The 15,634-nt window shown below is 42.4% G+C and overlaps 1 protein-coding gene across 1 annotated transcript in view; it reads right to left on the bottom strand.

Annotated features, from left to right (window-relative positions):
• Positions 1–15,634, bottom strand: part of ints7 (integrator complex subunit 7) — a 53,518-nt gene that overhangs the window by 24,888 nt on the left and 12,996 nt on the right. The window contains exons 11-14 of the mRNA XM_080744578.1: positions 13,716–13,955; positions 11,866–12,003; positions 10,301–10,507; positions 9,160–9,354 (exon numbers count right to left, since the gene is read on the bottom strand). Of these exons, the coding sequence (XP_080600704.1) occupies positions 9,160–9,354; positions 10,301–10,507; positions 11,866–12,003; positions 13,716–13,955 (780 nt within the window). The remainder of the gene's footprint in view (positions 1–9,159; positions 9,355–10,300; positions 10,508–11,865; positions 12,004–13,715; positions 13,956–15,634) is intronic.

Here is a 15,634-nt window from a genome sequence, read left to right as displayed (position 1 = left end):
TCTGGATGTTGAAGAGCTCCAAGCAGATTACTTGTTCCCCCTGTCTCTGTAGCAGTATATTGTTGACCAGTGGTCCCAAAACATTTTAGCCCAAGACCAAAAAGAGAAATGAAACATTTACCCAAACTAGTGAAAATAGCAGATCTACAAGCTCACAACACATCACTATGCACAGCTGTTGTGAGCTTGTAGATCGGCTATTTTCACTACTTCTTAAATATAAATAAGTTTTCTAATTTATGGAATGTCTTTGATTTTCATTTTAGTTATTCATAAAATTACTAAATCATGAAAACAAAATGTAGGAAACAAAAAATTAAAGGACCCATACAAATAATTCTGTGACTCACAAATGGGACCCAGTGTTTGGGAACTAGTGTTGTAGACTATGTACAGTAGGCCTTATGCCTCAATTGAAGTGTATCTTATAGTAAAATGTAGGTCTACATGGCAAGCCATGGGTTTATTATAGGCTAGACATATCTGGTGTGTGGTTGAAGCATTTCATTCCCTTATGATTATGGTATGTATGCGATGTTACAGTAAGTGTAACCTGATGCAGATGTAGCCTGATGCAGATGTAAGACCTGTTGTGTTTGTAATGTATTGTGTTATACTGTAGGTATAACTGTCTGAGTGTCTGTGACTGTGCCAAAATGCAGTTTTCTATGCATTTCAGGCGTGTTGAGTCTGTTGACCCCCCTCAAAACACAATTTTTTTTCGGCCACCCGCCTTCGGCGGGCGGCCAGAAGGTGTCCCTTATTTGAGTCTCTGGGAGTTGGCAACCCTAGGGCTGAGCATGGATCAGATTGTAAATACCATCATTTATCTATTTCACTGCATATTAGGTTATCATCCTTAACCCTTATATTCAACAAATTCTTAAATCTTGTTTTATTTGATGGCCTTCCTGCCCTGGCATTTGGCCTTTGTGCCCCAAAAAAATGGACAACACCAAAGGCCAAGTAGCCACGCCCCTAAAATGATGAAACAGTATACGGCTCTTCAGTGTGGTCTCTGTCAGGTGGTGATATTATAGTGTGAAAGCAAAGCTTACAAGTCTCTCTCTCTCTCTCTTTTACAGGGAGAGTGTGAAAGTAAGGCTTACTACGACAGACATTGAGATTGAAATGTCAGGTTTCAAACTCACTACCGGATGTTTGCTTGTAATGGCAGCCTCAGCAATAGGGGCAGTTGTTGTCTACAAATGTAAGTATTTCAAATGACCTGATACTGTACCTTTCTATGACCCAATTCGTGTGATGCTTTTCTGCTTTTATCTTTGCCACGGATGCAACTAAAAGTTTGTATGTGTTTATTTCAGTGCTAAAAAGACCTAAACAAGGGAAGACCTGCTTCAGTGACTGCTGCCATGACCATGACTGACACCTTCACATGACATCACAAATCCCCTTCAGCTCCATGTGCAAATGAATGACTGTGATTTCTGTACATTCATTTCAATAAAACTTTTGATGAAATATGTTGGTGATGCATATTTTATAGATATATATATACACAACCTTAACCAGTAAAAACATTGAGAGTGAGATGTGACGTGAGTCATCTTTTTACAAGAATGACCTTCCCACAAGGAAGACCAAAAACGGACACAACCCCAAAATAACTCAGCTAGATAAACTAATGTGTAAAATAAAACAATAAAAGAGGCTAGACATCAAAACAAGATCAAGTGATTTTCCCTAACCGACCACTAGATCAACGTCCTCTCGGTAAAAACTCTGTCGTTTGGGCCATTTTCCGTTAAATAAACATGTTTATACAAATATACATAAATATGAGGCACATTTCGAGCGACGCAACACTAGTGCCTGGTGTTTAGATCCCATAGCCTTAGTGGATGTTCAGGTGAACGTGTTGCGCCGATAGATCCAGTCAAGGACTAAGCCTGTCACAATTATTACATCATGTAATTATTTTTGCATAATCACAATTATCTTTGCATAATCGTCATAATAATATGTTTTTTAACACTGACTGCCAACCTGACTTTGTAATCGTGACAGCCCTATCAGGGCCCAGTCTTTCTGGTGTTTCACATTATGCAGTGGTGTAAATAACTAAGTACATTTACTTAGGTACTGTACTTAACAATTTTGAGGTATTTGTACTTGGCTTGAGTATATTTACAGTTTTCAGTACTTTTACTTCTACTCCACTACATCTCAGAGGCAAATACATTTAGATTATTATTACAAAATATACATTAATCACTTCAGCCTATGTATATTTTGCCCATTTGAAAATAGCCGACCTACAAGCTCACATTGTTTTTTTCAAAGCTTTAGGTTAGAAAACTTGAAATAGTACGTTCTGCATAATGAGTCAGTGCTTTCTACTTTCAGTGCAGTTTGATACTAATACTTTTACTCAATACATACATATAGAATCGCAGACTTTTACTTAGAGTATGGCATTTCTACAGTACTGATACTGAAGTAGTGATACTTTTTGAAACATTTGTGTACTTTTACACCACTGGCATTCTGTCCCTGTGCTCACCTTAATTTTAACAGAGTACAAACCTTGTCCAAAACCATTTATTTTGTATTTATCAATTTAAAAATTATATAAAACTAGTGAAAATAGCCGATCGCTGTGCGAGGCGTTGTGTGCTTGTGTATCTGCTATTTTCACTTGTTTTGTGCGACAGTCTTGTATGATGAAGCAGGGATTTACTTTACGGGAAAAAAAACATGCAAATTTGAGACTTGGAGATACAAGGTTTCTGCCCGACAGTGATGATATGTATTGTTGCTATATAGCCTACTGTACATAGCAACAAGAACCCCAAAAGGGGTTCCTGTCCGGAAAGGTATAGTTACAATGAAGGGTCCCCGGCGTCCTAAATGGGTTAACCCATTAGGCCTAGAATTATTGAATGCTTTAACCAGTGAAAAATAGCAGATATACAAGCTCACAGCGCGGCACCGAGTGCCGCACTGCGAACTTGTAGATCTGCTATTTTTGAAAAAGTCGCGAAAATGTGTGCAAATCTTTGAATATATGTATTTTCAAAGCGAACGTTTGTAACTCAAATTTTGCTTCTGGGGGGTCCCTGGAACTAGATATTTTGAGATGGGGGTCCGTGGCCAAATACATATCATTTTGGGGGTCCTTCACATGAAAAGGTTTGAGAACCACTGACATAGTAGTCTCTCAAGAACAGACTAACTGAGCTCCAGTTGAAGTAAAAAGGACCTTTTCTTTGACGATGGCTGGCCAGATTGCTGACATAGAAACATAGGTTTTTCAAAAAACCTTAGAAGGATTCAAAAGACACTTATAGAATCGGGTCAAAATTCAAATGTCTCTCTCTCTCTCTCTCTCTGAAACTGTAAACTATCTCTGCTCCTCACCTTGATGTGTCTGTTTGCTGTCACCATCCAGTTTACTCTCTGTTAGGGCTGTCACAATTATTACATAATCGTCTAATCGCGATTATTTTTCATGAGCATCAGGAATGAACAGGAAACAGGAATTATAAATTGACAACGACAATGTCCTGTGAGAAAAACACTTCTGCTTTTGAAAGGAGTAATTAAGATTCTGTACTAACCACACTACACAGTGCCAGTTTACAACACACAGAGAACTGCTCAGCTGAAAATGCCAATGATCATGTAAGTGTTTTTTCTTTTTTAATACATATTAATTAAGCTAAATGAAAACAGAAAAGCATATAATTGAGATATAATTATAATAATTGAGAAGGGATATAAGGAACTGCTGTGTGTTTTGTTTCATGGAGACGTGGTTGAAAGCTGACGTCCCTGACAGGGCGGTACAGCTAGATGGCTTCTCTGTGTTCCGCACGGACCGTTCCATGAAAAACACAGGAAAGACAAAAGCGGGCGGTGTTCTGTTTCACATCAACGACTCTTGGTGTACTAATGTGGATATAGTCTCCCAACACTGCTCGCCGGTGTTGGAACATCTAACACTACGGTGTAGACCGTTCTACCTACCCAGGGAGTTTCCTTGTGTGTTGCTAACGGCTGTATACATCCCACCAGAAGTGAATGCATCATACATCCCACCAGAAGTGAATGCATCGGAGGCTATGGACGAGCTGAGCGATGTCATCGGCAAGCAGGAGAATAAGCACCCAGAGGCCATATCAATCGTGGCGGGGGACTTTAATCACTGCAACTTGAAATCGGTGTTGCCACACTTCTACCAGCACGTTAAGTGCTCAACAAGGAACGACAAGACGCTCGATCATTGTTATTCCACCATCAAGGCTGCCTACAGAGCGATCCAACGGCCCCACTTTGGGAAATCTGACCATCGAGCTGTGTTACTCCTACCTGCCTACAAGCAGAGAATGAAGTCCGAGCAACCCAAGGTGAGGTCTGTTCAGTGCTGGTCCACAGATAATGTATCTAAACTCCAGGGCTGCTTTGAATCGACAGAATGGTCCATCTTCAAAGACTCAGCCACAAGTTTGGATGACTACGCTGACACTGTCACCAGCTATGTTAAATTCTGTGTGGATAATTGCATCCCAGCACGAACCGTTCGCTCCTATCCCAACGAGAAGCCGTGGATGAACTATGACACTCGTCTGAAGTTGAGAGAGCGCCGAGCCGCCTTTCAATCTGGGGACGAGGAACGCTATAAAAAATCCAGATACGACCTGAGAAAGGCGATCAGAGACGCTAAGAGACAATATAGGGAAAAACTGGAGAACAACTACAGTGGCTGTGACGCACGGCGTATGTGGAGAGGGCTGCAGGCGATTACGGATTACAAACCGAAGCCGGCTGTTATTAACACCTCGGACTCTCTACCGGACGAATTGAATAACTTTTTCGCCCGCTTTGAAACTCACAACACGGACCCAGTTACTCCGGTGCGGGGAACACCCGGTGCGGTGGAGCTGCAGGTGACACAACGAGATGCGAGTAAAACTTTCAAAAGCGTTGGGACTCATAAGGCGGCCGGCCCTGACGGGATAGCCTCACGTGTCCTTAAACTGTGTTACGACCAGCTTACGGGGGTCTTTACTGACATTTTTAATATGTCCCTGTCATTGTGTGTGGTACCGTTGTGTTTCAAGGAAACCATAATTGTACCCATAGCAAAGAAAAAACCTGTCGCCTGTCTTAATGATTATCGCCCTGTGGCTCTGACCTCTGTTCTTATGAAGTGTCTGGAAAAAATGGTTATATCACATATAACGCACATTATCCCTGCCAATACTGATCCACTACAGTTTGCATACTGTGCAAATAGATCAGTCGATGATGCTATTTCTCTCGCACTACACATTGCCTTGAAACATCTGGAGAAAAAGAACTCTTATGTCAGACTACTCTTCATAGATTATAGCTCTGCCTTTAACACGATTGTACCATCTAAGCTTGTGTTGAAACTCAGGGGTCTTGGTCTTGGCAGTAGTATCTGCAACTGGCTGTTTGACTTTTTGACAGGCAGGCCACAATCTGTACGAATAGGGAACAAGCATTCATCTAAGATATTGACCAGGACTGGAGCGCCCCAGGGCTGCTGCCTCAGTCCCTTGTTGTATAGTCTGTTCACCTACGATTGTGTTGCCAGGTGTGGCAATAATTCTATTCTCAAGTTTGCAGATGACACCACGGTTATAGGACTAATATCCAACGATGATGAGAGGGCCTATAGGAGGGAAATTGAAGAGCTAACCCTATGGTGCCAGAATAACAATCTCTCTCTAAATGTTAGTAAAACAAAAGAGATCATCGTTGACTTTAGGAAGTCTAAAGTCAATCACAGTCCCTTAACCATAAATGGTTCACCTGTAGACATAGTGGACAGTTTCAAATTCCTGGGTGTTCACATAACAAACTCACTCACATGGTCTCTAAACAGCAAAGGTATCCTTAAGAAAGCGCAGCAGCGATTGTACTTTCTGAGGCGCCTCAGGAGATTTGGCCTGAGCACCAAGGCTCTTGTAAATTTCTATCGCTGTACCATAGAAAGTGTTTTGACAGGTTGCATCACAGTGTGGTTTGGTAACGTGACTGTTCAAGACAGTAAACAGTTACAGAGAATTGTGAAGAGAGCTGCCAAAATCATTGGCACAGAATTACCACAGCTACACACAATCTATAACACACGCTGTAAGAAAAAGACAGAGAACATCTTAAAGGATAGCAGTCATCCCGCCCATTCCCTGTTCTATCTCCTCCCATCCAAAATACGTTACCAGAGCATCAAATCGCACACCACCCGTCTCAGTAATAGTTTTTATGCTCAAGCAATCAGGTTGCTTAACGAAGAGATGAAAGCGAGACCTAGGTAGTCATGTGCACTGTACGCAGTTTTTAAACTGTACACTGTTACACTGTATGGTTTTTGTTGTTTTTGGGTTGTCTTGGGTGACTTGTTGTCGTCTTGTTGTTTTTGTGTGTAATAAGGCTGAGAGTGCTCCTGGCACAAGCATTTCATTGTATGTCTGTACCTGTATGGATATGCATGTGACTAATAAACTGAACCTGAACCTGAACCTGAGATGGGAGAATAGTTGTACTTTTATATGCCTTCTATTTGACTAAAATACCATGCGTATTCTTTGGTTGCTTTGTGACTGTGTAGATATTCATCACAATCCACTACAGAGAGTTGTATGAGTCAAGGGATTTTGTGTTGTGTGTTTTTTTTTGTTCTTTTTTTTTCAAGTATTGTAATTTGTTTTATTAATGGTTTCTTTCGATTATTGTTTGGACCCAATGTTTTATACATTTGTGTCAATAAAGTAAACTAAACTAGACAGTTTTTTGGACTACAGGTAGTTGGATTTTGTAGTGTTATGATGGCAGTAACTGGAAGGATTGGTGGATCTCCTTGATCATTGGGCTGTAACAGTTAATCGAAATAATCAATTTCATCAATTCTAAAAATAATTATTGTTAATTTAATAAAAGCATAGCATGACATTGCAGGCAAAAAACCCTTTACGTCTGTATGTTGGGTAAAATAATATTGAATAAGTAGTAAAAAGCCCTTCGGTCAAAACCTCCTAACCCCACTTGAGCTCATTTTCCAGAAAATTAACATTTTGGAGTTAGGAGGGTTTCGGCCCGACAGCGAACGGGCGGGGAGAGGGAGAGAGAGAGAAAGAAAGGGGGAGAGAGAGAGAGAGAGAGAGAGAGAGGGGGGGAGGCAGAGAGAGAGAGGGGGAGGGAGAGAGAGAGAGAGAAGGGGAGGGAGAGAAAGAAAGGGGGAGAGAGAGAGAGAGAGAGAGAGAGAGAGAGAGAGGGGGGGGGGGGGGGAGAGAGAGAGGGGGGAGAGAGAGGGAGAGAGAGAGAGAGAGAGGTAGACAGATAGTTATGCTTCCAACATATACTTTTAACATAATTGTGATACATGCATTATGATTCATTAACTAAGTGGTGATATTCTCTTTCTCTTTTACAGGGAGAGTGTGAAAGCAAAGCTTACTGTGACAGCCGTTGAGATTGAACTGTCAGGTTTCCAACTCTCTGATGGGTGTTTGATTGTGATGGCAGCCTTAGCAATAGGGGCAGCAGTTGTCTACAAATGTAAGTATTTCAAATGAATTGATACTGTACCTTTCTATGACCAAATTCGTGTGGTGCTTTAATGCTTTTATCTTTGCCATGGATGCAACTAAAAGTTTGTATGTGTTTATTTCAGTGCTAACAAGGACCTAAACAAGGAAGACCTGCTTCAGTGACTGCTGCCATGACCATGACTGACACCTTCACATGACATCACAAATCCTCTTCAGCTCCATGTGCAAATGAATGACTGTGATTTCTGTACTTTCATTTTAATAAATCTTTTGATGAAATATGTTGGTGATGCATATTTTATAGATATATATATACACAACCTTAACCAGTAAAAACATTGAGAGTGAGATGTGACGTGAGTCATCTTTTTACAAGAATGACCTTCCCACGAGGAAGACCAAAAACTGACACAACCCCAAAATAACTCACTTAGATAAACTAATGTGTAAAATAAAACAATAAAAGAGGCTAGACATCAAAACAAGATCAAGTGATTTTCCCTAACCGACCACTAGATCAACGTCCTCTCGGTAAAAACTCTGTCGTTTGGGCCATTTTCCGTTAAATAAACATGTTTATACAAATATACATAAATATGAGGCACATTTCGAGCGACGCAACACTAGTGCCTGGTGTTTAGATCCCATAGCCTTAGTGGATGTTCAGGTGAACGTGTTGCGCCGATAGATCCAGTCAAGGACTAGGCCCGTCACAATTATTACATCATGTAATTATTTTTGCATAATCACAATTATCTTTGCATAATCGTCATAATAATATGTTTTTAACACTGACTGCCAACCTGACTTTGTAATGGTGACAGCCCTATCAGGGCCCAGTCTTTCTGGTGTTTCACATTATGCAGTGGTGTAAATAACTAAGTACATTTACTTAGGTACTGTACTTAACAATGTTGAGGTATTTGTACTTGGCTTGAGTATATTTACAGTTTTCAGTACTTTTACTTCTACTCCACTACATCTCAGAGGCAAATATATTTGGATTATTATTACAAAATATACATTAATCACTTCAGCATATGTATATTTTGCCCATTTGAAAATAGCCAACCTACAAGCTCACAATGTTTTGTTTTTTCAAAGCTTTACGTTAGAAAACTTGAAATAAGACGTTCTGCATAATGAGTCAGTGCTTTCTACATTTTGATACAAATACTTTTGTACTTTTACTCTATACATACATGTAGAATCGCAGACTTTTACTTGTAATAGAGTATGGCATTTCTACAGTACTGATACTGAAGTATTGATACTTTTTACCTAAGTGAAACATTTGTGTACTTTTACACCGCTGGCATTCTGTCCCTGTGCTCACCTTAATTTTAACAGAGTACAAACCTTGTCCAAAATCATTTGTTTTGTATTTATCAATTTTAAAATGATATAAAACTAGTGAAAATAGCCGATCGCGGCGCGAGGCGTTGTGTGCTTGTAGATCTGCTATTTTCACTCGTTTTGTGCGACATTCTCTCGAGTTGCATATCCGGTACCACTTAAACCCTCTATAATTGGTAAAAACTACTTATAATATACGTACTTGATACAGTCTTTTTTGCACTCTATCAAATGTCTTTGCCAAAAAATAGCCCCAGCTCACCTGCATGGAGATGCGTCCACAGCGCTGCAGCTCGTTGCCGGAGGTCAGGGCCACGGTGGTGGCGATGGCAGGCGGCGGGCTGGTCTTCAGACTGTTGCAGGTGCACAGCAGCTGAGACAGAGCCTGCAGCGTGTCGATGCGGAGCTTCACAAAGTCACACTGGAACGCCAGCGGGCTCAGAGGGGTGCTGGCAGCCTGGGATTTGGACAGCAAGTGTTTTGAATGAAATTCCATTTAGTTTTTTTAGACACATTTTTGTCATCTGAAATGTTTTAGGTTTTAGTCTGGTTTCAGTCATTTAAATATCCCAAGATTTTAGTAGACTAAATGTACAGTTGATTTTGTTGATGAAAGTGTATTTTGGCGGGCCTTGATGGCGCCGTGATGCCTGCTTTTACACTGTAGGTCGGCTATTTTCAGAGTACACCACCCAATCGCAACCAAAAGTAAAATGACTTGTCTTTTAGTTCTACTGGATCTCCTCTCCACTGGTCCCTCCCTAACATTTATATCTAACAGTCTTTATTTGCTGCCGAAATGTCAATACATTTAGTCATAATTTTAGTCATCATAGCTTAGTTTTTATTTTGTTTGTAATGGACCAACATTTTTCGTCACAGTTTTAGTATATGAAATCAACACTGCTGGAGGGGGCGGGGGAGGGAATTAGTGTTAGTGGGCAGTGGGACAGAAAGGAAGTGGGACAGACATTTTTTATGATATCTTTTCAGACTTTTTGGGCTTTTTTTAATAGTTTTTCAGTAGAGATAGACAGGAAACAGGGAGAGAGAGTAAGATGGGGAGAGACATGCAGCAAAGATGGTGGGACTCGAATGGGACTCGAACCTGCGATGCGCTGTCAGGCTACATTGGAGCCTTGGTGCCCGGACCGTTGTGAGCTTGTAGATCGGCTATTTCCACTATCATTTTTTTTTTTAACTAGAAAGTTGTCAAATATGTTTCTTTGTATATTTAAGTTATGTGTCATATCTACCATGTTCAACTTCAAAGCCTATAAGCCAAACAGAAATGTAATTGTCAACGACAAAAACACAATTAAATCGTTAAATCGCAATTATTTGAGTGACAATTAATCTTCATGTAAAATGTCATAATCGTGACAGCCCTAGGCCTTACTGACCGTGAGCGAGGCGATGCCCTTCTGGTAGGAGCGCAGGGCGTCAGCGATGGCGCCCATGGCGGCGCTGTAGTCTCCGTCCTCCAGGCGGCTCAGGCAGTTCTCTGCCTGGGAGAACTCCTTCAGGCTGTTGAGCCAGAAGTAGAAGTGCTCCGAGGCCACGCGTGTCCGCAGGCTCTGGTACAGCTCACTGGAGAACTCATGGCAGCCCTGCAACATGCATGCAGGGACGGGACGATATGAACATTTCAGATCACGACTATTGTGACAAAAGAAATCGTGATTTACGATATTAGCGCGATAATCAAAATCCATTATCCTGGTGGCAGAAAAAAATAGCAGATCTACAAGCTCACAATGCGTCGCAACATGACGCGTTGTGAGCTTGTAGATCTGCTATTTTTTGGCTAAGACATTTGATAGAGAGTGGAAAAAAAAGACTGTAACAAGTACGTATATTATAAGTACCTTTTACCAATTATAGAGGGTTTAAGTGGTACCGGATATGCAGCTCGTCAAATAAAAGGTGAATTGATCCCAGTGAATGACGGAGGACGATATCACAATAAATTAAATCTCCACGACAAGATTATCGGGAGTGTTTTTTATCACGATAATATTGCTTCCCATCCCTACATTCATACATTCATGCAACCAGGCACGTGCACAGCACACAAACATCAAAGGGGGCTTGTGCCCCTGCCCTTTTACCCGTCTGTAAAGAAAGTGCCCTCTCCAGACCATGAATGCAGTTTTTACTGGTGAAAGACACCCAAATGCACAGGGTGTTGCGGCTGTGCGCCGACACCGCGGCTACACGGCAGCACTCTGGTTCATAATAAGAACAAATATGTAATATGGTAATTGAAGTTGATGCGTCAAGCACAAGGCCACTTTGGTAGAGGTTTGGTTTAATCCAATTGGTGAGATATATTTCTATTAACAAAATGCTATACTGGGTTTCTCTCCAATTTAGTCGTTATGTTATCGATTCCTACCACACACACTTGTGTTTTGTCATTTGTGACAACGCGTTACAAGTTCGCAACGCGTTAAGAATTTGTAGAAAAATCGATGCATACACATTAGATAATAAGGTTTAGAGTAGGGATGCACAATTAATCGGGCCATTATATCGGTATCGGCAATATCGGCCATAAAAATAATCGGTATTGAACCGATATCAAAATAACTGATCGGTTTTGCAGATATTTTGTTTTATAATATTCACATTTGAATGTGAAGCTGAAAAAGCCTAATAATTGCATTATGATATAATAATGTAATACATATCCGTATCGGAATCGGTATTGACCCTGTCAAATATTGGTTATCGGATATCGGCCATAATTTCATGATCGTGCATCTCTAGTTCAGAGTGCTCATGTGGCCTACAGTATAGTCGCTTCTTGTGGGCTTGTTTTCCTAGAGCTGGTTGCTTATGGTGGAGGAGGAGGAGGAGGGTGAACACTCTACGTCCTCCCGGTGGGGGCTCCTCACTGGCAAGGTGAGTCAGTAGAATACAACAGTAGTGACAACACATACATTTGTGGGGTGTATATAATCACCATGCGCGAGGCTTGTCGTGCGATGCGGTACACCGTCCAGCCGTTGGCCACGCTCTCCAGCTGCTGCTTGATGACCAGCTTGACTTCGGCTGACAGAGACGACTGGCTCGCCACGAAGATCACCGTGGCCAAGGACACCTGCAGCCCACGAGGAGAGGAACATTTAGGCATAGAGGAGCATTAAAGGCATATTTCACTTGTCATTTTATCGTCTAATCAGGCTTTTGGGAACACCCAGGACAGTTTTTGTATTTCGTCATTCAGTATTTAGATATTTGATATTCATTTCCCCCCATTTTCCCCCTTCCAAGACCTTCCTATACAAATCCATTGTAACTCCATTTTAACCATGATAGATTCAATTAAACTAGACCAGGTCACCTGGTTCTGCCAGACCCGCAATGAAAATCAGAATGCAAGGAAGGGGGGGGGGGGGGGGGGGGGGGTGGATCAATCTTAGTCTGGCCTCTCTCCTTTGACCTGTCCGGCAAGCGTGACGCTGGCAGGAGTGCAAGACTCCAGCTGGTATAGCTCGTGGGATCCTTAAGGCACGCAAACCTCCCCACCACGATAAGGTGTTGATCCATGGGGAAGGGGGGGGGGGGTGATAGACAGACAGAGGACAGAGACAGGACAGTGACAGTCATACAGACAGAGGACTAAAACAGGACAGTGACAGTCAGACAGGCAGAGGACTAAGACAGGACAGTGACAGTAAGACAGGCAGAGGACTAAGACAGGACAGTGACAGGCAGACAGACAGCTAAGACAGGACAGTGACAGTCAGACAGACAGAGGACTAAAACAGGAAAGTGGTAGTCAGACAGGCAGACGGCTATGACAGGAACGTGGTAGTCAGACAGGCAGAGGGCTATGACAGGAACGTGGTTATCAGACAGGCAGAGGGCTATGACAGGAACGTGGTAGTCAGACAGGCTTGTAGATGGGCTGAGGAATTTATAGTGTCAGCAGCTCGTCAGCCAACTCAACTCAGCTGGTCCTGTACAGGTGACGGCACTCAAGGCAATCAGCCGAGCAAGGGAAGGGAGGGGCAGATGAGCAGTCAGAGGCAAACACAGGCACACTGAGGAAAAGAGGGACCGACCGACCGACCGACAGACCGACAGACCGACAAAGCCTTTTGTAGGCCGACCCCCTGGGTCTGGCAAACACCTGTCCCTTTTTCTGGTGACTCCTGACACCCTCCGAATACGTGAGCAGGCCGTGTTTTTTCGATAACATTTTTCATTGATTTCTATGTTTGGGAGAAATGAAAAATATTAAATACAATAAAATATTATAAAAAATCAACCCCAATCTCAAAATATTTAGTTCCAGGGACCACGCAGAAGCAACGTTTGAGTTACAAACGCTCACTTTAAAAATACATATATTCAAAGATTTTGCACACGTTTTCATGATTTTTCAAAAATAGCAGATCTACAAGCTCGCAGTGCAGGCTTGTATATCTGCTATTTTTCATTAGTTAAAGCATTCAATAATTCTAGGCCTAAATGGCCTATCATCAGGCCCGTCGTACAGATTTTTGGGAGGGGGGTCAAGATCAAAGACAACGCATAGCGCGGGCGGAAAAATATGTGTTTTTTACGGGAAATTAGTCATTTAGGCTTAATATAATAGGGTTTATAGAAAGTATGATGTCTTAATCTTACCTTGGGAGAAAGTTCTTTCACAGTCACTCAAATCTTTCCTACACAAACTTGACCGTTCAATGGGGGCCCCCCCACCGCAGCCCCCCCCCTGCCCCCTTTCCGGGTGGGGGGACAACAGTACCCTTTGCCCCCCCCTATCTGCGGCCCTGCCTATCATTGACCCTCTCTCTCTCTCACCAGGAGCTCCTGCTGCTGCTCGGTGGAGGAGGTTCTGGCCACGCGGTACAGCTCCACCAGGTCTCCCAGCATGCCCTGGCCCAGCACGGGCAGGTGGCTGGCGATGGCCGCCAGGGCGTGGCACATCAGCACGCGGGCGGAGTCGCAGGCCGAGTGCAGCTGGCACAGCAGGAAGTCTACGGCCGCCTGGCTGAGGTGAGGACCGCTCTTCAGCAGCTGCACCAGGGAGGAGAGAGCCGTCTGACGGGGAGGAAGGTTGAGACATGAAGATGTTTTATAGTACGTATCTACTAGGCTGAGGTGAGGACCGCTCTTCAGCAGCTGCACCAGGGAGGAGAGAGCCGTCTGACAGGGAGGAAGGTTGAGACATGAAGATGTTTTATAGAACGTATCTACTAGGGCTGAGGTGAGGCCCGCTCTTCAGCAGCTGCACCAAGGAGGAGAGAGCCGTCTGACAGGGAGGAAGGTTGAGACATGAAGATGGACACTTAATATTATAAGTTTAAGTATTGTTTTATAGGGGGACTGCCCCATGGTTCGAACTCCCGTTGGTCCGAACACCGTCAGCAGGTTAGCTACTCACCAAGCGTTAGTTTTACTGAGGTTAGGGTTAATGTTAGGTTTAGGACGGTGGTCGGACCAAAGGGAGTTCGAACCAAGGACACGTTACTGTTTTATAGTACGTACGGTATATACAGAATAGAGCACTCCCCTGTAGAGAGCACGTCCACCATTTGCTGCGGTGTAAACAGCAGTATAAAGTAACTTGTAATAATAATAATAATAAAACTCTATTTGTATAGCACCTTTCATGACATGAAATGCAGCTCAAAGTGCTTTACAGAGCATAAAATGAAGCACAAGTGCTTAACAGAGAAAAAGTAAAATAAAATAAAAAATAAATTTTGTAGCCTACATCTATACTATAATTTTGCGAATGTCTGTCTGAGTGAGTGAGTGTCTGTCTGTCTGAAACAGCGTTTCTCCTCAGTGGCTGGAGCAATTGATCTGAAATCGCATCACCATTAGCATATGAACGTATATGAACGTAACGTAAGTATCTCTGTAGCCATTAAACGAAACAGGTTTCTTACATTGATGCTCCTACATCATGCAAGCACCAGTTAAAGTTACTTTCCATCCCTCATATACTGTGTGCACAGTGCACATCCCATAACCCACACACTGCACATCATTTTGGAGCTCATATCTTTGAACGGGTAAGGGCTAGTTTACTTAATTACAGTACTTAAGTACAATTCAGAGTATTTGTACTTTACTTGAGTATTTCCCATTTTCAATAATTTGACTTCCACTCCACCACTGGCTGCTGTTTGCACCGCGGCGATGGCGACGGCGCTCCTTCGGTCTCTTCCTAGGAATCTATAGTTGCCCCCCCTCCTATTTCCCCTGCCAAATCTCTTTGTTTGTCTGGTTGAAGACCCATACTTTTGGTAGTTTAACCTTTTTCATTAATCAAATGACACGATACTTCTCCAAACCACCTGCCAGCAGGCAGGCAGGCAGGCTTCATGCAGGTTTCAATAAAACAACATTAAACAATACATATAGTTTTGTCTCCAAAGGAGAAGTATTTGAATTCATTAATCAAGTCACCCTGATATATTATTATTACTAATGACTACTGGAGGTTTCGACATGGGTGTGTTGAAGAGGACACCTAGTGATTGAAAACGATATTACCGATAATAATGACATGGACTAAGGGTGTTAAGAACATCTGACACCATAATAACAACCCCAGCTTTGAATCCTCCATGGTGCATCATAGCTTGGACAGACAGACAGACAGACAGACAGACCTCTTTCAAGGCAGCAACGTTGAATAAATAAAGTAAGACCATTATACCCTAGTCCATTTAGGCCTAGAATTATTGACTGCTTTAACTATTGAAAAA

The sequence above is a fragment of the Nannobrachium achirus genome (assembly GCF_963921795.1).
Source record: "Nannobrachium achirus genome assembly, chromosome: 16".
In the NCBI taxonomy this organism is placed as follows: domain Eukaryota; kingdom Metazoa; phylum Chordata; class Actinopteri; order Myctophiformes; family Myctophidae; genus Nannobrachium; species Nannobrachium achirus.
The sequence above is the reverse complement of the archived record's forward strand: the minus strand, read 5'-3'. Positions and strand labels throughout refer to the sequence as shown.